The sequence below is a fragment of the Pieris napi genome, chromosome 8 (genome assembly GCF_905475465.1).
Source record: "Pieris napi chromosome 8, ilPieNapi1.2, whole genome shotgun sequence".
NCBI lineage: Eukaryota > Metazoa > Arthropoda > Insecta > Lepidoptera > Pieridae > Pieris > Pieris napi.
In genome coordinates this window covers 11,942,627-11,968,788 of record NC_062241.1, presented here as the reverse complement: position 1 = coordinate 11,968,788, position 26,162 = coordinate 11,942,627, and the positions used below count along the sequence as shown (strand labels likewise).

At 37.9% G+C, this 26,162-nt stretch overlaps 1 protein-coding gene and 1 long non-coding RNA gene across 3 annotated transcripts; one reads left to right on the top strand and one right to left on the bottom strand.

Moving 5' to 3' along the window:
• Positions 1 to 29: 29 nt before the first annotated feature.
• LOC125051902 lies at positions 30 to 8,940 on the bottom strand. The gene is made up of 9 exons (XR_007117365.1): positions 8,827 to 8,940; positions 8,008 to 8,108; positions 6,738 to 6,938; positions 5,680 to 5,815; positions 4,922 to 5,021; positions 2,965 to 3,189; positions 2,054 to 2,275; positions 1,222 to 1,351; positions 30 to 238 (listed from the first exon to the last, which is right to left on the bottom strand). It is a non-coding gene; the product is annotated as an uncharacterized LOC125051902 (long non-coding RNA).
• On the top strand, positions 1,239 to 23,394 carry LOC125051900. 2 transcript variants are annotated; one of them, XM_047652524.1, is made up of 5 exons: positions 1,239 to 1,358; positions 12,604 to 12,703; positions 14,044 to 14,289; positions 15,102 to 15,231; positions 22,540 to 23,394. In XM_047652524.1, coding segments are annotated over exons 1-5 (918 nt in total). In that variant the 5' UTR covers positions 1,239 to 1,356; the 3' UTR covers positions 22,980 to 23,394. The 2 variants fall into 2 exon arrangements, with proteins under 2 accessions (XP_047508480.1, XP_047508479.1); XM_047652523.1 differs by lacking the exon at positions 1,239 to 1,358 and adding an exon at positions 9,830 to 9,943.
• Positions 23,395 to 26,162: the final 2,768 nt, after the last annotated feature.

The following is a 26,162-nucleotide window of genomic DNA, read 5'->3' as shown; positions in this document are numbered from 1 at the left end:
GGTTTCATGATACCGACAAGGCAATTATATAATTTACTTCCTATTAGACAAAAGACTATTATAGTAAATCGAACTAATGTTTTTAATTCGTTATTATGAGCTAAAGTTCTTCACGCATACAAATGAGACGCTCTCGGTGGATTGTAGAGACTTTCCATTTCGATTACTGGTGCTTTATTTGCTTCTTCAAGGTCTAGATAATGACTCCGTACCATTATGAGGCAGTAGAGAACTATAACTGTAAACCAAACATATAAATTTAAATAATATTATTAAATTTTTGAGTATTTGACTTTAATCGTTTTAATTTATATAAACGACGTAAAGATACTTAATATATTTTTATAAATTTTTTGATTGAGTTATTTGATTCAAAAGTTTGTGTTTAAACCCATTTTTAAATCTTATTTTAATAGATTAAAATACTAAAAATTGGTTAATAGACTATCTATAGTAGGATTAGGAGTAGGATTTATTCATCAGACAACATAATCACATACTAAGGCACTCTGTGGCAGATCAATTTCTGACACAAGTGAATCAGTTAACAGACTATTGCCATAATATTATAAAAAAAAAAAAAAAAAACAGTTAACAGAGTCGAAAATCTGTCATCTGCGTAAAGCGCGCGAAAGACCACTAGCGACATATTATAAGATCACAAATGACCACTAAGTTAAGATCTTTGCAAAATGGAGCAAGATTTGACACTGCGATGACTTGCGATGACTGATCAGTCTAAATCAGTGTTTCCCAATGTGGGGCCTACGCCCCATAGGGGAGCAATTTGATGGTAAAAGGGGGCAATCGAAATCAGTCGGATATAACACAACGTGAAGAGTTCAGACTGAAGCTAACCAAATTGGAACATAATACAAAATATCTGTGCAGGAAGCATCTCACTAAATGAATATATAATAATGTTTATTCAAAATATTTGGAATTAGAATTTCAGTTTTCACTATATGTTTTGAAAATATACTTACTGTATAGTGTATATTAAATTAGAATTTTAGGAAAGCTAAGGTGGGGCTAAGCTAAGACTAAGGTTGGTCGTTGGTCTAAATAATCAATTAAATAAATGTAGCCGTTTAAAAAAATTGCAACATTGAAAAATGGCTTCGGCCATTTGCTAATTTAATTGTCCCACGAAATCATGTCATTTACTCGATAGACAAAAAAGCATGAAACGGTTTTTGCATCTATTAGATTCATACTTACCACTCCATTTTAATAATGCAATTGTGACAATAAAGTGCAAAAACACAGTGGACAAGACAACTGTAGCGAGCGCCAATAGAAGAAGAAACAGCCCAGCTTTGAAGTAGTCTCTCATATATTTTGTATTTGCCTGAAATGTAAGTACATAATATTTAAGTATGTGTTATTGTATATTGTAGCTCGATCGTAAATTTTTATTAAGGACTTGGTCATTGGTAGCCACATACATATAAGATTATTAACAATATAACATAATGCTGGTTGATATATTATCATTAATCGCATCATTAATTATTATTATTAATTACTTAAGATGTCATGTGGAACATGGTTTAATGCTTGCAGCTCCTTACAAACGTTGTGTAAAAAAAAAACATGGCGATTAAAAAGAGTGGCGGAGAGTTTATTGCCAGTTCTTCTCTTCCGTTCTACGCCCTTGATTTGAGAACTGGCAGTAAATGTAAAATTAGAAGCATTTATATGTATTTCTTTACAGACAAGTCATAAGTGTACAAAGTGTTACCAATATGATTAAATGATTTTTGAATTTGAATTCGCTTAGAATATGAGCTTCTTTTAACTGGCTATTTATTTATAACATACAAGGCAAACGAGCCTACAGAACAGCCGTTATAGCTGCCCATGAATACCCATTGTATTGGTGGGTCCGTTGCCGGCCCATGGGATTTTTTATAGAACGGGGCAAACGGGCAGGAGGCTGATCGAGGCTAAGTGATACGCGCCGCCCATGGACACTCAATGCCAGAGGGCTCGTGAGTGCGCTGCCGGCCTTTTAAGGATTAAGAGCATATTTTATAGGTATTAAACGTACCTTATGCAAGCCAACGATGAGCATGAGACTTATTAATAAATTGTATAAAAACACAATTAAAAGATAAGCATGTGCAATATATAAACTGGTAGCCACTTCATGGACATCTTCTGGCTTTTCTACCTTCGTCTCAGTAATTGTATCATTTATCGTATGATCAACGTAATATATAACATTGTATAGTGATAGAGAAATTAGTGTTAAAGCCAATGTGGAGAATACCTGTAAAAACATATAGGTCATATTTTTTATTGAAAATTCATGAAATATCATTACTGACTAAACTACATTGCATCGTAGCGTGTAGGACTTTAAACATGGGTTCTGCAATTAATTTTATGTCGAACGGGGCACAGAGAGTTATTTGATGTTAAGTTATACGCTCATGGGCTGTAAAGTACCCTCTTTTCTTGAAGGACCACCTGACAGACACGGTTGTTATCTAAACGGTTCAAATAAATTATAAAAAATACCGATTAGTTACGTTATTTAACGATATAAGGAAAGACATTTAAGTAATGGTCTATGGTCAATTTATTTACGTCTTTTTTTATATAATAGGGGGGCAAACGAGTATGTGGGACGCCCAAAAAGGGCAGTCATCGCAGCCCATAGACACCCATTTTACTGGGTGCGGTAAGGGCAGGGGCCCTCTTGGGTCGGGGGCCCGTGGCATTTTGCCAGCCCTGCCACCCTATTGTTACGCCACTGCTTCAAGGGGATGTTGATGAAATTAAAATCTTTAATTAAATAAAATTTCTAAAATTAAATTGCTTAAGTAACTCGGAATGTACGATTCCAAGACCTTTTTTAGGTTCAAATCTATTGAGAACTTATTTAAATTTTTCCTGATCGGTTTAAGTAAGGGATCCCCATAAACTCTAAATATTATACAAAAGTATTGTACTTACAGCTGAAACATAACCAATCAAAAATGACCCTGTCCTTAGCGACACACAACACAAACATTTCTTAAAAGTCGGCAGCATAAACCCCATTTTACACTTTTAACGAACGTCTATGACTAAGCATAGTTCACATAACCTATTTGTGTGCATTATCAAGGTATCGTTATCAGGATATGATAAGCCTCGAACATATTTTTCGTAGGATATTTTTTTATTGACTGTTATGACCTGCAATGGAATTATTAATTCAGGACAGGCATTTTTATTCGGGCTTTTAAAACGAAGAGTTATTTAGTGTACCACTTTAATAAAGTAGTACGTACGATCTGTTCAAAAACACATGACAATAACAATTAACATAAATAAAAAATAAATTTTTTACACTTCTGTAGTACCAATTCTGATCCATAGATGGCACCACTTGGTCTATAAAACGCGGTATCGAAGTGTCCTCTAGAAAACATAACCTCCGATTGAACATTCTGAGTATCTGGTAAGCTCAATAATACTTTGGATCTGAAGTAACATTCAAGGTATTGATTATTGAAGTCACGACTCACGAGTTCTAAACAGTAAACGCCTGCCGCCACTTGCCTAGGAAGTTCTCAAAAACTTCCTAGTTCCTACTTCCTAGGCAAGTGGCAGCAATGAACAAGCTTGAAATATCAAGAGTCAAGACTATAAGAAATAAGAATTATTCTTATTACTTATAGTCTTCAGTCTTGTCTAAGGACTAGGGATGTGACATTCTGCATAAAAATTATTAGTCGATTTTTTCATAGAAATTTTTGAATTCATTTCAAAATAAACACCTGAAAATTGATATGAATCTATAAAATACAAAAATTTTAGGCTTTTAGCCCATCTAAAGGCTAACATTTTTTTTAGGTCACTCAGGTATATATAAGTTATCTTAAAATAGTAATAAATAGGCATCTAATTATAATTTAAATTTTAAAGAAGATTTTTTGCATTTTCTGAGAAGATTACTATGGTAATATATATATATATATATTTTTTTACCATAGGAAAGTAGAGATTTCAACGAACTGAAAGCACACCAACGAAAAAAGCTGATATTTTGACGGTTGAATTTTCGATTGAAAATTAGGGTGCTTTTTCGATATTAATTCAAAATAAGGTGAAAAAATTATTATTTCAATCAAATAAATTACAGCGTATTAAAGACATGAAAAGGTAACTTTACACCAAATTTCGTGGGAAAAAAATAAATTTTGTAAAAGATAAAAATTAAAAACCAAAAACTTGTTTTTTTTGAACTTTTCACGTAAATTTGAAAAATGTGTATATATACAAAAGTTTTAGGTCTTTTTATTACCTACAACTTTGCTATTTGACTTTTTTACATAGGACTTTTAGTTTTGCCGGAAATCGAGATAAACCGTTTTTTACCCTTAAAACGACTATGATTGATTTTCAATTATAAAAATAATCGATTATTTTAAATATAAAAATCAAAATTGATTTAAATAGATATTTTAATAATCGTTTTTTTTTCACATCCCTTGTCTTGTCTTGTGTAATTGACAATTGTACCACGCTCCCTGTTTGTAAATATTAAAACTTTTTATCGTAATATCATTGTTTGCTTTCCGACGTGAAACCCTACTTCTAAAATAGACTAAAATTTTTTTGTTTATACTAGTTAAATTACCTATTTAAAAATACTTATTTATTTTAAATTGATTACAACTTTGAGATTACATATATTACAGCACCAAAATAAATAATAAGCGGCTTTCGACATTTGAACCACCCCACTTCGACCCCTTTATCTGGGCAACTAACCGCCCACCCTCTTGGCTTCCAGCGCAAATCGCCCACGAGAAAAATATAGAACAGTAAACTTACTCCATTGTTAAAAATCAAATTAATTTAAGTTATTCTGTCATCAAATGGGGATTGTGTACAAAGTCAACTTTATTTAAAAAATAATTACCCTCAATCACGTATTTTATCGGAGCCCTCTTCGAATTCCTTTTCTTCAGCTAAAGTATAATAATAGCTATAGACTATGATAAAGAAGTAGAACTCTAAGACTGAAAAAAAAATCAGCGTTTAACGTAGACGATTTGACACTTTCTTAAGCAGTTTCAGTAGAATTATTATCATATAAACTATACATTTAATGTTTTATATAATATATAATGTTTTTTTTTATTTATTTTTTTTATTACTAAAATTGTACTTGTACAGTCAAGATTCACCTATTTGTATAAATATTAAATGATGACGAACATTGTGTGGACTCCATGATTTATTACAGTCAAACCTGGATAAGTGAGAACTCAAGGGACCGCGCTCTTATTTTCTCTTATAGAGTACTAGTCTGTCTGACTTATAGAGGTCTATGAAACTTTAGAAAACAATAACAGACGCATATTTGGTTTGAATTAATCCCTCTTAACTTTAAGAATGAGTCATACATACATACATACATTTAAGAATAGCAAAAGTTAAATCCGTTTAGCTGTCGCTTATAGAGGTATACGCAAATATCAATATCACTTATCTGTTCACGCGTGAAAAATGCCTGTCACTTCAGGTTTCACATTTCTCTCTTATAGAGGTTTTAGGGGGGCTAGATGACGGGACCCGGTAAATACTCTAATTAATATACTTTTCTCACTTACCCAGTTGTCACTTACTCAGGTTTGACTGTATTTACCAAATAATTAAGTGTAAAAATTAACTCACCAACCAAAAACATCATTCCTAAATACCAGCCAATCAGAGGTCTGTTCGAGAAGCATACAATAGGTAAGAACACAACTTCGAATCCCCAAGTTATAATACGGCATATTAAATATTGCTTTAAACAACACAAGTCACCCTGAAATTTTAAAGCATTTAAAGGCGGCCGGGTAGAATGTTACAATTACTAAAAAAAGTTAGATTAAAAGAAACGATTACTTCAGTCTACTTTTATAGAATACTAGCAGACCCGACAGACGTTGTGCATACAACTTAAATACAAAATTTCGAATTTTAAAAAACATTAGATTTTTTCTGTTTGTTGCGACTTGTTATACCACAAAACAGGTAAAAATGATAAGATCCTATATCCGACTCCTGGTTCTAAGTAATTAGTTTTCAGCCAAATTAATTCAGCCGTTCTTGAGTTATAAATAGTGTAACTAACAACTATGTGTTTTTAATTTATTTTATTATTATTTAATACTTAAGATGTCATGTGGAACATGGTGTAATGGTTGCAGCTCCTTACAAACGTTGTGTAAAACAAAAAACTTGGCGATTAAAAAGAGTGGCGGAGAGTTTTTTGCCAGTTCTTCTTTTCCGTTCTACGCCCATGATTTGAGAACTGACAGTAAACGTAAAATTAGAAGTATTTAATGTTGTTTAATAAAATATTTCTTTTTTGACGTTCATAACGGTTACACATGAATAAATGATTTTTGACTTTTCACTTTTAACACGACTTTCTTTTATATATATATATATATATATATATAGATTAGGGAAAGTGATAAAAGCTATTCAAATATCAAACCTTAAAGCGATTAGCAAACAGTAAATATTTAAGTTATTCTTAAGATTCCTTCTATTCTTATTCATTCTGAATTTCTAATGATTGCCTAAGTAGATAAAGAAATGCTTTTACCAACTTAGAAGCTATAAGTTTCGTTGGAAATTTTTTTACTCAGGGATAATGTTGCATTTTTATTGATTTTTTTTAACCAGAGAATCAGTTTTTATACCTATTCTTATACTCAATACATATCATAAAAACTTACGGTAAATGATCCTACGCCCAAATGTATAGTAAACACCATCAGTACGAATTCCGTTAGCAACAAAATTACGAAAGAAAAGTACATTGTGTAATATGCAGTAATTTCTATGTCAACGAATATTGGCCTGATTGGGAATGGTTTCCCCACAACCAGTTCTAGTAATGCAGTCATGAAGAAAAGCACGCAGAAAACAGAGCGAGCCTGAAATTCAATTCAAAAGTAATAAAAACTTTAGAGGTGTCAAGGGACACCCGGATAGAACGAAATTCCTTTCGATTAATTTATATGTTAATTGGTATCATAATAGTATGATAGATTTACTCGACACCAATCTTACGACGAAAAAAAAAGCCAACATCACGAGGTGTTCCCAGGCGGTCATCCATCCAAGTACTGACCTCGCCCGACTTTGCTTAACTTCGGTGATCGGATGAGAACCGGTGTATTACAATAGCAAATAGCAAAAAAGTGTCGTGACAACTTTTCGTAAGAATTTTTTCCGTCTAGCCCCCTTTCACAACGCGCGATAAGGAACTTCGTTCCAATAATTGTACAGTGGAGCTACAACTCTATATGTGTCTTGGCCTCAGATCGTGCCTGACGCATGCCATCGATTTTTGGGTTTAAGACATGCTGGCTTATTGCGCATATAGAAAGAGAATTCCATTGGTGCACAACCGTGTTTAGAACGCAACAACCAGAGGGTCGCACGCTTTATCCAGACCAACCACCTATCACCTATTTATCGTATCACCTCGACGTCCGCCGTTCCACTACTGAGCGTTTTTCAAGGCAGTTTTTGCCGCGCACCACCACTTTGTGGAACCAGCTGCCCACTGAAGTATTTCCGAACCAATTCGACTTAGGGTCCTTCAAGAAAAGAGCGTACTACTTCCTGAAAGGCCGGCAACGCACTCGCGAGCCCTCTGGCATTGAGAGCATCCATGGGCGGTGGGTATCACTTAACATCAGGTGAGCCTCCTGCCCGTTTGCCCCCTGTTCTATATAAAAAAAAAAAACATTTCTCTCAAATTCAAAAGTATGGTGTTCATTATTCATTCATATATTTTTAGACGCACTATAATCCTTTACAAACGCTGTGATGCAACGCACCCAAATTGCATATCCATAATATTTTTGTCATGAGAACGTCACTATTATAGACGGTGACACTCGTAAAAAAATATTTTTGTTTAGGCGTCCACGTTGGATGTATGTATTAGTTAAAATTGTACAAATATTTTTTCTCACAGAGATATAAAATACTAACCATTGTCAAAAAGTAGGCAAGAATGCAGCCAGTTTTTAAGGGATAAAGAAGCAAAAATTTCTTTACTGTCGGAAGTATTATTTCTATGTTGAGACACATCACTGCAAAGCAAAATAAATAAATGTACCTAAATTTGATATAATACATTTACAGAAATATATAATTGTTAAATACGAAATAAATGGAAATAAGTAGTATAGATTACAGTTAGTTTTTGAGTTTCAAATCAATTGATTTCGATTCGATGGATTCTGATCTGGAGCGAGGAAGAGCGTAAGCCGTATGTGCTGGCCTGGAGGTTTGCACGTAGCTCACCAGAAGTCGTAAATATTCTATTCAAAGCGTCTTGTCAGTCAATAACACGATCAGGTTTTAATTGCTCTTGCCGAGGTTCTGCAGTGCAGGTATGTTTGCCGAGATCCAAACTGATGGTTTTAACAACCATAGGTTCCTTGATGCATCATGTTAGGCATACAACCAATGGTATCCTGAATGTGTTGATCACAAAGAAGACATATCTTAAACCGTTGGTATGCTATCCTTGCCTCATTATATGAGTTTTTTTTGTATTGTTTACAAACAATTCTAACATAGCAAATAAGAATTGTTACGAAAACTAAAACTAAATATGGATATAATCTGAAATAAATCAGTTATTATTATAATAAATTTCACTCCCGTGAGTCTAGTACGGTAGAATATGTTCAATTTGTGTAAACACATATTTCAGTCGTGCAAGGACGAGGCATGAAGAAATTTATTAAATGTGTGTGTCGGGAACAATTATTAAGTATTCAAAAATCTGTTTCTACTGCTTACCTGTAAAGTAAAGCTCTTATTTAAGGGTAAATGACACGTAAATTATAACATTGTTAAATATTTTGGGATATTTGCAAAATATTATAAAAATCGAAATGTCATAGGTTATTGACATGAACTGATATGCCACACCTGTCCAAGTGGCGCCGTCTATCTTTGGTGCTACTTCGGTGATAGGTACGCACTATGTCGACGATTTCCAATGTACTTGAGGTATTGTATAGTTTATAACCTCGAAATATCAAGTAATAAGGAATTCCTACAAATAATCCTACTCGAAAATCACTTTTTTATGACTTGTAAAACTTTTTTGGAGTTATAAAGGACAAAGTTTCCAATATGGTTTAACCGTTAAAAAATTCAGTTATAAATGTTTACTTAAGATCTAAAGCAAGTCTAGTATACTAATTTTACACATCGTACTTATTTTCTGATGTAATGTGTAAATACACATATACACGCAGTGAAATTGGCTGAGTTCCTATGAATATTGCAAAAATTCTAAGCGGATATGTTAACATAAAATTGTAAACACCGTTAGATTGTAATCTATCTCGCGAGATTATAAACTGTCGAAAGATTGTGAACCTCAGCTTACTGCTTACAATTTAACATATTATTATTTGGTAGATTGTACTACACTAACTTAGTTATCATTCAAACTTCTTTGGTCAATTACAGATTAATTTTACTTTCCAACAATTTCATATAACTACCGAATAATAATACGTTAAATTGTAAGCAGTTCGTTGAGGTTCACAATCTTTCGACAGTTTATAATCTCGCGAGATAGATTACAATCTAACGGTGTTTACAATTTTACGGTGACAGATATACGGAAACATAATTGTATCGTACTACGCGGGAATTATTGACAGCATATTATCTCATTACACGAGAATTTAAATATCCTTCGCGAAATAGGAAATTGAAATTGATAACCAAAATACGGGTATTTTCGGTATGATAAGATACGGACTGAATGATATCAGTTGAAATCGTATAGAGACAGATGTCGAACGCAATTGTTTATAGTAAACATGCTTTAAATGTGCAAAATGAATCCATTGGTTTATTTAGTGAAAGTTGTACGCAAAATGAAGGAGTTTCTTATAAGGTACGCAACACTGCTGACAAATCTTAATGTTAAGAGCCCAAAATCATTAGCCGATTTTCATCGATTACATCTTCTAAATTCAGCTTCACTAACATGTAAAACGTAATAAAATACTTGGCGATTAAAAAGAGTGGCGGAGAGTTTATTGCCAGTTCTTCTTTTCCGTTCTACGCCCTTGATTTGAGAACTGGCAGTAAATGTAAAATTAGAATCATTCGATATATTTTTTTGACGTTCATAAGTGTACATTTTGTTACCTTTATGAATGAATGGTTTTTGAAGTTGAATTATGTAAATTAAAAAAAAAGGATGTAAGTTTACACAGTTTATTGATTTTTACTAATGTTTTGTATGATACTTTAAGGTTGGGTACTCACACAAATACAAGATACTACGCTTATGTCACTTTATCTTGCTTATGCGAATGTTTTCTACTCTATTTGTTTTTGTTTTCTACATAATCTTAAGGATTAATTGTGCCCCTTGTATTAGTTGTGCAATATTACAATTTTTTTATCCGTAAATTATTATTAAAAAAATCTTGGTGGGGTGGCATGGAGGGGTTTTCTCAGCCTCTGAAGATTTTTGGGTAAGGAATTATATGAGAAGTTATATCTGTACGTTCCAAATCACCCGAATAACCTAAAATTTGTTCTGGTTTTTCGATAATCAATTATAATTTAATTGTTTGTTATATTAACTTAAAAAATAATAAAGTTTAACAGAAGTTTAGTCACTGATTTTAATTAAAAAAAACACGCAATCATCGCTTTTACTTGAAGCGTTTCTTTAGTACTAGGAATTTATTCTAACACCTACCCCACCATGTCGGTGGCTGACCTCAAGTTGCAATTACTAAAGATAACATCAGCAATCGGTCTAATTTATAACACAGTTACATTTACGCACGGTCCTACTTCAACTTGTTGTATACGTCGAGGGAATTTTATGATATCACTATATTTGCTCTAGTTTGGCAAACGAGCCCACAGGACGCCCATTAAGGGCAATCATCGCAGCCTATGGGCACCCATTTCTGCCTTTGAGGGAGGAAAACAACTTTGAATAGTTGGAGGTCGTATCTCTCAGGGAAGATTCGGCAGTCGATTATAATAATATTTCGGCAGGAATCGAACCTTGATTAAACAATATCCATTGAGTCGTAAAAAAAATCTGCATATTATACATTTATTTGCAAACTTTTAACAGCTGATAGGTTCATTTAGAGTTCATGACTTATGAGGGGTTAATGACCGCGATTGTCGTGAGAGTCCCGCCAATTTTTTGTGCAAGGTTCGAATTGTATAACATTTATTGTTTATAATAATCATTCAGAAATTATATCTGTTTATCAGTGGGGTTATATAGTATTAAAATGACATCGGATTAATTTATCGAACATTTTTTATTACAATTGATTGGCACTCTTGTGTAAAGTGGAAATCAAATTTTATTTACGTGGTACACGGTATTTCAACTACTAATTTCAATGTAATTTAATAATTTTGATTAGTAAATGAAACGAACACTGTAAGAACTAATTTCGTTGTTTTTACTTCTGAGGTCAGCTAATTACCTAATCTATAATATAAAAATGAATCGCAAAATGTGTTGGTAAGCGCATAACTCAACAACGCCTGGACCAATTTGGCCAATTCTTTTTTTATAATATTCCTTGAAGTACGAGGCTGGTTCTTACGGAGAGAAAAATTAAAAAAAAATTGAGTGAAAAAGTCTAAAAACAACACTTTTCTATATTCCCATTCAAAATATTCGTAATAATACTTAAAAGTCAATTTGAACTTCAATACCATATCATAAAGTTCAAGTGTTAGTGGAGGGGTTCCGGGAACGTAAATTTTTATTTTTTGACATAATGTATTTGTTGTCTTATCAACTTTATATTTTTATCTTACTAGCTAGACCGGTGTCCCGAATAGCAGAATAAGTATTTAAAAAAAATAAAGAATCGACTGTTAGGCGGTACGATGTTCGCCAGGCCAGCTAGTATAAAATAAATATATAATAAGCTATTAATATTTTATAAAAAAAACACTGTTAGCCCAACTAGGAACACAGAACACACTTCGACATATACGCATCGTCCCGGTATCAGATATGGCGATACTACACTCAATTCGAAAAAACCCCCTTCACGTCATACAGTATCAGTTCCATCTTCACAGTGTCCACAATTCACGTACAAGGTGAATCGATCAATCTTATTCTCTAAGTATATATTGTGGATAAAAGCACAGAGAGAGACAAGAGAGATTGACCTAATCACCCGCCCTACCTTTATATATAATTCTACTGTACGTGTGTATGCCACTGAAATCCTCTTATACGGCTGGACCGATTTGAATAAATTTGTATGCGTTTGGCTGGCGCCCTGGATGGTTTAGATTCACAAATCAGCCCGGCAGATGGCGCTGCAGTCGGTATCTAGGTTATTTACCTATAGCAAATAAACAGCTGTTATATATAGAAATCTTATGTGGATGTGTTCTTAAATAAACTCGTAAACGGCTGGGCAGATTTTGATGAAATTTTGTGTGTTCAAGTGGAAAAGTCTTCCATGACATACATATATTTTTCTTTCGACACTCGCTGTATTATCGTTAACATTTAACCACAATTTAATTAACGATAACTTTCAGGGTTTTGCGGTTAAACAACTGCAATTGGCCGGAACTGAGTAGGTACTGTGGTTGCTGTACGCTCTCTACTGGAATTTATATCCGGTCAATTTTAAGTCTGGTATGTTTGCTTTACAATTACTTTTACGAACCGAAAATATTTACTGAAACTCTTCTAATATATTTGAATTTATTGAAAATTATTAAAAATAAAATTGACACAAATTGCTGCTACTTGTGTGTACACGTTAGCCCCGCCTCATCTCCCTCGGACAAGTAACAAAGCGGTTGGGACGGCCGCAGACCAGGTGGACAATATTAACGGGTTAAATATTCACCTTCTTAGATTTTGTTCCCTTTGGACTAGAGACTCCTAGGCCGTGCGGTTCAAGTGTACAGGCGATAATTAAAGATTTAAGTTGGCGCCTGGTAGATAGTACCGATGTGACCCCAGAGCTGGTGCTTTCCTCAATGAATAATTATCGCAATACAGCTTAGAAATGCTGCCAGCTTTAACACTGCTGGGACCCAACTCTTAAAATTTTCTTTTTAATTATTTTTATTATTACTATGTAGGTAAAGAAAAATGAAAAAAAAAGAAAATGTAAATACTGTATACTTGATTGTTATGTTTAGGTTTTAATAAACGATATATTAAAATATCCCAGCCTGTGACAGTATCATCGTTACCGCATCGGTATTGCTTGATAGACACAAAGCTAGCAAGTTGTCTGCAAAAAAAAAAATACAGCACAGACCCCATACAATAACTATAATATATATTTACATGCTACCTTAAACTATTTACAAATTTTATGGTTACCGCGTCTTTTACAGAATTTATAAAACAATAACGTATGTTGTAGCTGCTCACATTCTCCTAGGCTAGCAACGCATTAGCAAGCCTTCTGGCAATTTGAGTGTCCATGGGCGGACGTATCATTTAACATCAGGTGTTCCTCCTGCCCGTTTGCCCTCTGTTACATAAAAGATTTCCTGAGTTTTCTAAGAATACAACTTCAACTCAACAAAGAAACTTTCAAGAAATAACAAAGTAATTGGGGAATCTTTAGACATCCTTTTTTCAGTCCCTAGTTTAAAACTTTAACGAACCAAGCCTTTGCAGCAAGGTTTTTAAAATAAAATATATCAATCAGTCAGTCAGTCAGTGGCCTTAGATTTCTCAATCTGTTTCATGATCATTTTTAAATCTAATAGGCAAGTAGGTGATCAGCCTTCTGTGCCTGACACACGCCGTCGACTATTTGGGTCTAAGACATGTCGGTTTCCTCACGATGTTTTCCTTCACCGTTCGAGCAAATGTTAAATGCGCACATAGAAAGAAAGTCCATTGGTGTACAGCCGGTGATCGAACCTACCACCTCAGGGATGAGAGTCGCACGCTGAAGCCACTAGGCAAACACTGCTCAAGGTTTTTTAAATATATTTATTAAATTTCAGATTTTAGTAGCTATCCTAATCTTAATCAATTCTTATGGACTATCGAAATTATTTACCACCGCGTCTGCCCTGGATGGCGTAACAGTTACAGTAATTGGTGATCGGTTTAACAAAACAATCACTGAAGAAGACCTCGTTATGGTCCAAAATATTGTATTGGCAATGAAGATCTATCTAATCATATGGATTATCTTGAAGTTCGTTTATATTGTTACCATTTTGGCAGGATTTTACGCTATCTTTTTCGTAAGTAATATATATTTATCAGTACAGTTAGTATCTATTGCTGGCCTATTTCTTAGCTTCGACCTTGAGTTTGGGCGTTAAAATCCCAGATTAAATGTTTCTTGCTGTTTCGCAGACATTAAAACAGAGATGTGTATCAGATGCATATATGAAAACTTATCTACCAATGGAAAAGTTAAATAAAAAAATAATTTCAAATATTTTAGACCACGTAATGGATGCTTAGTGTTTTATATAATAACTAACTGGCCCGGCAAACGTTTGTTTTGCCATGTATATTATTTCTAGGAAACATTTTTTTAGTTCAATAAAAATATCTGAAATAATAAAAAATAGGGGTTGATCGTAGAGGGGTGAAAATTAGGGGTTGTTTGTTGTATTACAAAAAACTACTGTACTTTTGTATGCTGTATTATAAAAAAATAAAACCAAAAAATTAAATCTAAAAAATAAAATTTCGGTGGATACCCCTTATCACTTAGGGGTTTGAAAGATATATTATAGTAGCCGATTATCAGACTTGCTGAACATGAAAATAAAATATCATTAGAATCGGCCGTTTCGGAGGAGTATGGGGCACGAGTATTTTTTGGGCGTCCCATAGGCCTGTTTGCCTTCCCTATTCTATAAGAAAAAACAAAAATAGCGATTAATCGTATGTTCTAGCCGTCCATGCCAACCCGAAACAACAAGTGTTTTTCTGAGAATTCAACCCCATATACTTAGATTATGTGCAAGCAAAGAACATATTAGGTTTTTATGTTAATAGTGGTAATTGGCGGATTCAAAGAATGTATTATGTAAAATTTCAGAAAAAACCCAAGATTTTGAAATTTGTTTTCTACACGATGATACCGAACTGGATTTTTGATATTATAATATTAGTCGGAGCTAAAACCTTTCTTATATTGCCAGTACAAATATTATTCTTCGTCGGTGTATGTAAGTATAGATTATTTAAACGAATTTATATATTTTTAATAATATTCATATATTAAAATCATAGCCCAAGTAATATTATGGAGGCGCATGGCCAACCCCTTAAAAAATTAAAATGTGATTCACTGGGAACTGAAACAATTATTATCCATTATGCATGTAATATTATCAGATTTCTAAATTGTATAGAAAGATAGAAAAAAGGTTAGGTTAGGTTAGGTTAGTGCCCCCTCCCCACCGCAGATGTCCATCCTGCGGGGTCCGAGCCTTGACGTGGCCGGGGAGGGCTTAGTAACTGGGGTGCAAGCCAGCACCTTGGTGAAGCGAATCGGACATAGAGGGGGGCCATTCTATCTGGCCCCGGCGGCGCTTCATGCGCGTGGTATGGCTGGCCTTTAAGGCTGGCGAGGCTCGTCGAATTGACGGCGAGCCCCTAACCTCAAGTTTCTGGCGCCCGGCGATGGGGTGAGTGGCCGGGGGGAGTTCGGTCCCGAGGGCGTCCCAGGGTGAGCTGTCTTACCTGGATAAAAATTAAAGCGAAAATGAAGACAAATACTTGTAAAACTACCCCAGGCGGGTCAAATCCCGCCACCTGCTCGCAAGAGCCGGTGCAAAAGTCCCACCGTACTCTGGGGGGGGACAATCTTCATGATTCCGGCGCTTTTGCCGAGGCGAGCGAGGAGAAAATCATTAGAAATAATACATGCGATAGTAGAATGATATCCACGGACCAACCAATAAACCCGGATCTGAGAGAATTACAAGAAGTGACTGTGGTGCCTGAGAGCACTCTATGTATTACGCCGGTGCCGAGCGTTTCCAGGGACATTTTTGGCGACCATCCAGTTGACGCGCCTACGTCTGATGCTGGAAGGTTATCGGATTCCTCCGCGACATCTATGGTCAGCGCCAGATCACTGGATTGTACAGACCCTACATATCCTAGATTCTGGAGTTCTCGCAAACGAACCAGGAGTGGCGAAGACGATGGCGACAGTACAATCAGCGAGTCGTCTGTTCGGACCCCACTAAAAGTTGCTACAACAAGAAGAGGAAGAGGCCGCCCACCAAAAACCAGAGGGTACATGGGCTTGGCGCCTGCTAGGTCTGCTTATTTAAAGGCCAAGAAAACGGAAAAGGAAGCCCAGGCCGAGGAGGAGATCCTCGCTTCATTGACTGAGCCGAGTAAACCCGCACCAACACCAGCGGCAATGAATGCAGAAGGGGAAATTTTGACGGCAGATCTAGCGCAGAGGCGCATCGAAGCTAATCTGCAAATGGTAGAGAAAGTCGCGACTAAGTCAAAAAATCTTAAGGGTACATTTGTCCACGCCCTCAAATCCGTCGCTAAGTCGATTAAAGAGGACACAGAGGTACTCGCTCAGATGTCTGTTTCGGATGAGACGCGAGCTCTTCGAAGTGAAAACGAGCGGCTCCGAAACTTTCTGGAGGCGCTCCAAAAAGAGATGGGAGAGTTGCGAGAGCTAATAAAGCAACGCCCTACAGAACCGGTACCAACACCGGACTTAGAGGACCTTGAGGCAAGGCTCATGAGCCGCCTTGTAGATAGGATCAATGCTAGAATAGAAAGCATAGAACCAAGACTCAACCCGGAGCCTCGCATACGACCACCTCTCTCCGCTGACAAGTATAAGCCGGAGGCTGTGGCAACAACGTCGGGGTCCTCCAAGGTTAGAAAGACGACAGCAGCGCCCACTTCGAATACAGCGGCAACTCAACCGGAGGACGGCGTGAAAAAGAAGAAAAAGAAGAAGAAACCTAAGAGAAGGCAAGAGAATGTGCCTACAGGGACAACTGTCCCTAATGCTGCCCCTCTGTCACCACCGTGCCCACTGCCAGAGCTCCCCTCTACTAATGAAACGTGGAATAAGGTGGTAAAGAAAGGATTGCGCCGGAAGAAGAATGAAGGTGCTCAACAACTTCCAGCACAACCTAAGAGACAGGCAATGGCAACAGCTGCACAACTGAAGCTCCGTACGCCCAGTTCCGCAGCAGTTGTTTTAACGCTTCCGCCGGATGCCGAAGAGAAAGGCCTTACATACGTAGCAGTCCTAAAAGAGGCGAAGACAAAACTAAATCTGGCTGAGCTTGGTATAGAAGCGGTCCGGTTCAGACGAGCTGTCACGGGGGCCACCATCATTCAGGTCCCCGGGACAGGTGGTGAGGAGAAGGCGGATATTCTGGCGTCTAGATTAAAGGAGGTCTATGGTGACGGAAGAGTCCGGGTTTCCAGACCTGTTAAATCAACTGAGTTGATGATCTCGGGGCTGGATGAAACAGTCACCCCAGAAGAGGTCAAACAAGCCATTTGCTCTAAGGTCAGCTGCTCGCCGGACAATGTGAAGGTCGGTAGCGTCCGTCAGAACAGGACTGGCCTTTTTGCGGCATGGGTCAGGTGCCCAGTGACGGCGGCCAGAAAGCTGACCGAAGGAAGGTTATTAGTGGGGTGGGCTTCTGCCCGAGTTGTTCTCTTGAGGGCCCGAGAACTGAGATGTTTCCGCTGCTTTCAGGGCGGTCATGTAGCAGCACGGTGTACTGCGGATATGGACCGCAGTCACCTTTGTTTTCGGTGTGGTCAATCTGACCACCGAGCAGGGAGTTGCTCTGCAAATCCGCAATGCGTTCTGTGTGCTGCGGCTGGCCAAAGAGCAAACCATCTACTGGGGGGTAACGCGTGTTCGGCCCCCAGCAAAAAGATGCCCAGAAGGACGTGGACCGCGAACAAAACGGCCACTGGTGCCCCACCGATCAGGGACACAGAGCAAATGGAGATAACACCTGGTTCATAGATGGCCCTCCAAATCCTACAGGCGAACATCAACCACTGCGCCAAAGCTCAGGATCTTTTACTCCAGAGCATGGCGCAGTGGTTAATCAATATCACAATAGTATCGGAGCCGTATATGATCCCCCAGAGGGAAAACTGGTTTGGCGACCGCAACGGTTTAGTTGCGATTGCCGTTTCGTTGCCTGAAGGCTTGCCTCAAGCCTCGCTAAAAGGAAATGGCTGCGTCGCTGTTAAACTAGAAAAAGTCGTTGTAATTGGAGCTTATTTTTCGCCGAACCGGAGTATTACAGAGTTCGAGGCCTTTCTGGCAGAAATGGGCTCCCTGGTGGAATGGGCTCGACCATTAAATGTTATTGTTGCAGGGGATCTCAACGCGAAGTCGTCTATGTGGAACTCTCCGGTAACCGAAGCCCGTGGCGATGCGGTGGTTGATTGGATCGCCACTCACAACTTGGTGATATTGAATCGAGGATCGGAACGCACATGCGTGCGAATGCAGGGCAGTTCTATCGTTGATGTAACTTTTGCATCCCCGGAACTAGCAAATCGCGTCTCCAACTGGCGTGTACTTACAGAGGTTGAAACGCTTTCGGACCATAGGTACATTCGGTGCCTGGTGAGTCCCCATCAACAGCTATCACCAGCAACTGGTAGATCAAATCAGCCTCCACCGGAAATAGGGCCAAAATGGTCCCGTAAAAAACTGGACTTTGACTCCCTGTCTTTGGCATCTTTGACAGAGGCGTGGTGCCCTAAGCCAAATACTATCTTAGCAGATAGAGAGGTGCAATGGTTCGGAGAGGCTTTGCGACGTATTAGCGACACTGCAATGCCAAGGATCCGCCCTATTCCGCCCCGCCGACAAGTGTACTGGTGGTCGCCTGAACTCACCCAGCTACGGACGGCTTGTGTAGTTGCCCGACGTCGCTACACCCGATTACGTCGAAGACGCCTTGCTCCACACGATCCGGAAGAAGAAAGAAGGTGCTACGGCGAATACCAAGCAGCAAAATTAACTTTGCGCATTGCAATTGGAGAGGCCAAAGAGAAAGCTTGGGAAGATCTTTTACAAACTTTAGAGCTAGACCCATGGGGGCGGCCATATAGGCTAGTGATGACCAAGCTGCGCCCCTGGCTTCCGCCACTCACTACCACTCTAGAACCGGTGTTCCTGGATACGGTAGTCTCCGCACTATTCCCGGCTAACAGTTCGCATCCAACATCTCGCGACGACCTCCACTATGATGAGGAAGTCCCAGAAGTGACGCCTGAGGAACTCTCTGTTGCAGTACTTAAGCTTCAGAGCAAAAAGACAGCCCCCGGACCAGATGGTGTTCACGGGAAGGTCTGGGTCCATGTCCTCAATAACGGGCTGGAAGAGAGGTTTCGGGAGTTGCTAACCCATATTTTAAAGAACGGCCACTTTCCGAGTAGCTGGAAGACGGGAAAACTTGTATTATTAAAGAAAGAGGGTAAATCACCTGAGTCCCCATCGGCCTATAGGCCAATTGTTTTATTAAATGAAGCAGGCAAGCTATTCGAGCGAGTGCTAGCATCCCGCATAGTAAAACACCTTGCAACGGACGGGCCGGATTTGGCCGATACCCAATTCGGTTTCCGGCGCGCCCGGTCTACCATCGACGCCGTTGCAAGGCTAAGAGACGTTTGCGAGGAGACACTCGCGCAAGGAGGGGTGGTGCTGGCGGTGTCACTAGACATAGCAAACGCTTTTAACACCATTCCCTGGAATACCATTATAGACGGCTTAATCTTCCATGACGTGCCAGTATACCTCCGGCGCATGATAAGATCATACCTTTCGGCCCGTACCGTGATCTACCCGGGTCGGGGAGGTTGGAAGGAACACAGGGTTGAGTGTGGTGTTCCACAAGGGTCTGTTCTAGGCCCACTCCTATGGAATATCGGATATAACTGCGTCCTTCGTGGCTCACATCTGCAAGGCGTCAGCCTAATATGTTATGCCGACGACACACTTATCACTGCAAAAGGTCGTACATACAGAGAAGCTTGCATCCTCGCAACGGCGGGGGTGGCACAGGTTGTGGCGCAAATAAGGCGCATTGGCCTCCAAGTCGCCCTCGAGAAATCTGGGGCGGTCTGTTTCCACGGTCCAAGACGAGCTCCTCCTGACGGTACACAATTGGTCGTATGTGGTGTGCCCATAAGAGTAAGCCCCACTTTAAAGTATCTCGGGCTAGTCCTCGATTCTCGATGGACTTTTAAGGATCACTTCTCGGCACTTGCCCCGAAGCTCGCTACCACGGCTATGGCACTCTGCCGGTTAATGCCAAATCTTGGTGGGCCGAGTGCGGGGTGTCGCCGGTTATTTGCAGGTGTGGTCCGGGCGAAGGTCCTCTACGGATGCCCCATTTGGGCCGATTGTCTATTCGCTCAAAACAGGGCGATTCTAAGACAGTCGCAACGGGCGATGGCCATAAGGGTGGCAAGGGCGTACCGCACCGTCTCTTGCGAGGCAGCGTGTGTTATTGCAGGAACTGCCCCCTGGCACCTCGAAGCGGCTGCCCTGGCCAAGATCTATTGGCATAGGGCAGATAGTAGAAGTAGGGGTTTCGACCCCCTTCCTGAGCACATAAACAGCTGGAGACGGGAAGCCCAAGTGACCGTCCTTCAGAAATGGATGGATGAGTTACAAGATCACAGGGCAGGAGTCTGGACAATTACATCTATACGTCCAGTGCTCAACTTGTGGGTAAATAGAAGATGGGGGGCACTCTCGTACCGACTCGTTCAGGTCCTCACAGGCCATGGATGTTTCGGTGGATACCTTCACAGGGTTGCCAGGAGGGAGGCATCCCCCATTTGTCACGAGTGTGGTTTCGCAGACGACACAGCGCAACACACTTTAGAGGTTTGTCCGGCGTGGAGCTCTCAACGTAGCCTATTAACCGCCACCTTCGGTTTGGACCTGTCGCTTCCAGTTATAGTGAAAGCTATGATGGAGGCTGACAGTGACGGTCCGTGGAACACTTTCAAAGCGTTCTGTGAGGCCGTCATTACACTTAAAGAGAATGCGGAGAGGGTTCGGGAGTGTAACCCAGACGCCGACCCTCAACGCAAAAAAAGGCCTGGAAGGAGACGTCGCGATTACGCACGTACTCCACTGGGACCTTAGGACAGTATTTGGGCAACGCAGAAGTTGTGCTCACCAGCAGACTTATGACGGAGGCACGGATTAAGGGAAACTGTTACCGTGCCTACCGTCCATAGTAACCAGATGGGGCTGTTGGGTTTTAGTGGGTAGTGTCCATTGCACCATACGGACTGACTCCCACACTCCCTGCGCCACTTTTAAATCGTTGCCCCGGCGCGGGGGTCAGTAAATTGATTTCCCAACAATAAAAAAAAAAAAAAAAAAAAGGTTAGGTTAGTGCCAAAAATTTGGATCTTCTTTCATTCATTTCACAAATTACGATGTTTTAATTAATTTCTAAAGAGCATGCGCCACCATATTATTGCATGGTACGCCATTGTTGAAAATATTTATGGAAAAAAAAATTGAGCTGTTTTGAGGTAGAGCCCTGATACAACAAATTTACCTTTGTCTCTTTCCGTCAAATTAAATATTTGTAGGATGAAAAGAGATATACAATTGATAATATTTACTGATTAAATTGTTATGAACAAGTGGATAAATCTATTTTTAGCGATGTTTCGACTTCCTTTCTACAAATTTTTAATCAAATAAAATGTATTGTAACTATGTATGCTAATTAACCCCATCATTTTCTAGCAGTTAATAAATCAAGAGCGAGAAGAATTTACTCTCCGCCACTCTTTTAGATTGCCAAGTTGGTTTATAAGAAAATTTTATGAAACTGCAACATTTGACAGGCTTATCATTGATACTGTATTAAAAATATTGTAACACATTAAACCATTACTATCAGTACAATCATCCAACCCCCTTCCTTCTGGAAGTACCATGATGCTGCTTTCAGTCTTCAGATCTGAGAAGATCCTTATCATTGATACTGCACTTAAAATATTGAAACAAAATATTGTAACAACACATTTCACCATTATCTTGTTATAATCGCATTTCGTTCGGTGAGAGAGCCAGTTTTATGTTTGTTGTTATTCGTTTTGTACGAATAGTATTAATTATCGCAGTTATAGAAAAGTAATACTATAATCCCCTGCCCCCCTACAAAAAAAGAAAATAAATTAAATTCAAGATTCTTTGAATGATACTCTCAGTTGCGTATATAAAGAGAAGCTAGAAAAAGTAAACCCTACTGATTCTCTTTACCGTTTTAAGACTATACTTTCCTCCTTATAAACCAATTACACCGTTTTGACTAAAGTACTGATCTCATTACATCGGCGTTAACATAATTTGACACAGACGAAGTAGCATTTTCCATAAATTTCCTCACTTTCGTTAAAATTGCGATAAGACAGATTTGGTTTTTATGAATACAATTAGACTTACGTAATAAACCAGCATTGCATTTTTCAAGGTTCCGAGTTCTACAACTTGATCGCCATCAACAGTCAATACAGGCAAATGGCGTTCAAATCCCGCATCGTCCCCGAAGAGCCCCTGACCACTACATTTACTAGTCAGGTCGAAGCATGGAATCCAAATATACAAGGTGGGCCCCATTGCCGAACCTGCGTATGTCCCACATCACCTTACATGGAAATCAGATCTGAAAGAACCACTGTTACCAGCCTCTCATCACCTGAATCCTTCGATGTCTTAAGTCAAGAAACAGAAGACAAAGTGGTGAATTTTAAAGATGGACCCATTATCTACAACCAAGAACAATTGCAGCCACGTGACGTGCTGTTTGTGACACAAGATAGAGAGAGAGATGAGGGTGATAACGATAATAGAGGTTTAAGACATTCGGATGAAGTAAGGCGACCGAGAAGACCCAATTCGCTTGCGCTTTAAGTATTACTTAAGTTATTAAGTGTAAAAGCAACACAAGTAAGTGAGCGAAATGTTTTAGTTATATGAATAATGTCATCGGTTAAGTTGGGTTTACATTTAAATAAAACCTTATCACTTTAAACTCAAAATAACTTTATTCATGTAGCTAACTACGTACACTTATGAACGTCAACAGAAAAGTTGTTAAATTGATTCTAAATTTACATTTACTACCAGTTCGCAACTCATGGGCGTAAAGCGGGCAAGAAGAACTGGCAAGAAACTCTACGTCCACTCTATTTAATAGCCAAGGTGTGAGCAAATCAATTACACGGATTAGGATCATTTAAATAATCGTCAAATTTATAAAAAATAGTTAATTTACGTTTATCGAGAGTTTTGAATTTAATCAGTGATAATTTGTTTTGGAGTTTGTTGTAAAAATGAATACTAGGGGAGACCGGGTACAAAAGTAACACTTTGTACTTCACACTTGATTTGTGGCTAGGTTTTAATATTGTCATTAAATTAATATAACCATATATAAATTCAGTTTATGTTCTTTACACTAGCAGCTCGATTTATTTTACTATGGTGTGTTTTATATGAAAAACAGACGGTTAAAAATCAGTTGTTACTTTCGACCACGTAGGCAGGTCGAAAGTAACAAGACGAAGAGGTTGGTAATTAATACAATATTATATGTTTAATCAACAATTATTTATTTAAAAAGTAAAAGTTCTGCATTCTGCATCCATCCACTAGCATTGCCAGTTCCGACACAACCAACAGGACCCTCAAGAATCATGTGGTCTTGGAATTGTTTTAATGGGAATACGAAAAAGGAGGTATGTGTCTTCCTTGAGCATTAATCGCAACAGCAACAGTTACTAATCATCCACGTTCTGAGGTTACTGCACCTACTTGTTTAGTTCCTTTTTGAGCAACAATCTTGCTAGGTTTGTTTGTTACTTGTGTACCCATAGGACTATGTTACTTTTGTACCCTTCCTCATTTTTGTTGAAACATGAAATATAACTTAAAAACGGAACGTGCTAAACAAAAACAAATTTAAACAATGTACAATCAATCTAATCAAAAATAGATATGCAAACATTCAGATTACTACCATCCTTTTACGACTATGTAAACATTAAATAACAAAATATCGAAAAACTTAGTTTTGGTTTGTAAAAACACGTAGTATCCTCTCACATAACCTAACAGTGCGTGGAGTACACGGCGACTAACTACAAGTGAGGGGGGCACTCTCAGCTATCGCCTGACGGCGGCGAAGCTGTTTTCGCCCATTGGATGAATCTAGAGAGCATTTGTTACTTTCGACCCGCCGTTACTTTTGTACCCGGTCTCCCCTATTTCCATATAAGGAGTGGTTTATCTTCTGGAGCCTGGTTGGTCGTAAAGATTTATATCGTGGAAATTGTGGTAATTCTAATTATATGAATATAATATTTATAAAATAAGGGTATTTTATTTCATTGGTATTAAATACTAATTAGTGTAATATCAGATTGTTTTATGGTATTTTTTATTATCAATGTATAAATTTGTGATTTCATTATTTTTAATTGAAAATACGAATAGTAACGATTTATGTTTTAAAATATTCGCTCCAGCTCTGAAAATAACTATGTGATTATTACACTGTTTCACTTTTAAATTGTAAATACAGAAAACAGATAATAGAACTTTTTCGTCATAAAACATTTATTTCTTTTAACGCCTGTAGCAATTATGACAGCAAATTACGTAGTAAGTCCAACACAAAAGAGATTTCCATTTAATTAATTTATTAAAGCAGACAATCATAATAAAAAGATTATTGTTGTGTTAGTTACAATATTATCCTGAATATTTTGGTTAGGTTTAGGTTATATGTTATATTCAATCATAAAATTAAATATTAATTATAAAATTACCGCACAAAAAAATCACCTTAACAAAAATGGGCCCAAACTATACATATTATAGCGAATTTAAACATTGAGGGCTTTATTGAGATAATCATAAAATGAGCGTATTGTCGAATCGAAATATCTGCGAACCTGGTTTAATGATGTCATACAAACTGGAGAGATAGCAAAAAAATTGAAGATGTAAAAATAAAAAATATTTTATTTGTGTACTTATTTTTATTGATACTCGTACCTACTTGAAATTTACAAATACTTATTATTTACATTATTTAAAATTCAAATTATTTACAAATTTACAAATAATACAAAGAATCGCTTCCATACTCGCATTCCAGCGAGGTTCGCAGATATTTCCGACGGCTTGTAGGAGATAGATTTTCTCAACTGCCTTATCTGAAGAAGTCTCTGACTTTAGTGGGGACTACTCTCCTATCTATCTGTTGAGTAGATTAACCTGGACTTAAATTAACATTAAATAAATTCCTCTTATACTTTATTCGATATCTTTTGTTTTACACAGTATTCATGCAACATATAGTCTGATTCACGTTTTTTTTATAGAACGGGGGGCAATCGGGCAAGAGGTTCACCTGATGTTAAGTGTTAACGCCGCCCATGGACACTCTCAATGCCAGAGGGCTCGCGAGTGCGTTGCCGGCCTTTTAAGAATTGGTACACTGATTTTGTTTATAGATTAACATCAGTCAACCTTCTATTCCCTTTATTTAGATACCTCCCCATTATAAGTCTGTTTTCCTTTTCCACCTGAACCTTACGGTGTAGCGAAATCTATAATCCGAGGCTTAAAATCACTACGATGACGTCATGCCATGAAACGCACTAACGAAGTTTTTCCGAAGATTTATATTTATACCCTTTAGGTCCTTTCTCCACTGCTCCGGTCCGGCGTTGGATACCGGAATGAGTCATGAGAAAAATATCGGAAGGCCGGATTGCGCTTCTCCACTATATCCGATACTTGTACAATAATCGATACTTGTATATTTATCATGCAACACCTATATTAACTAAAACCCATATACTTTATTTTATTAATAAAACGTTCTAAATTCTGAATATTTTATTGCCGTGACAAGTTTATTGCTTTTTTTATATTGCCTATCTTAAAATATTATAATCTACTTAATAAATAGTTCACTAATACTATGGGATAAAAATGTAAATAAATAGCAACATAATTTGGTTTGGTCCAGGTTATCCAGAATCTTTCAAATTAAACAAACTATAAATAAACCTGTGAATAATA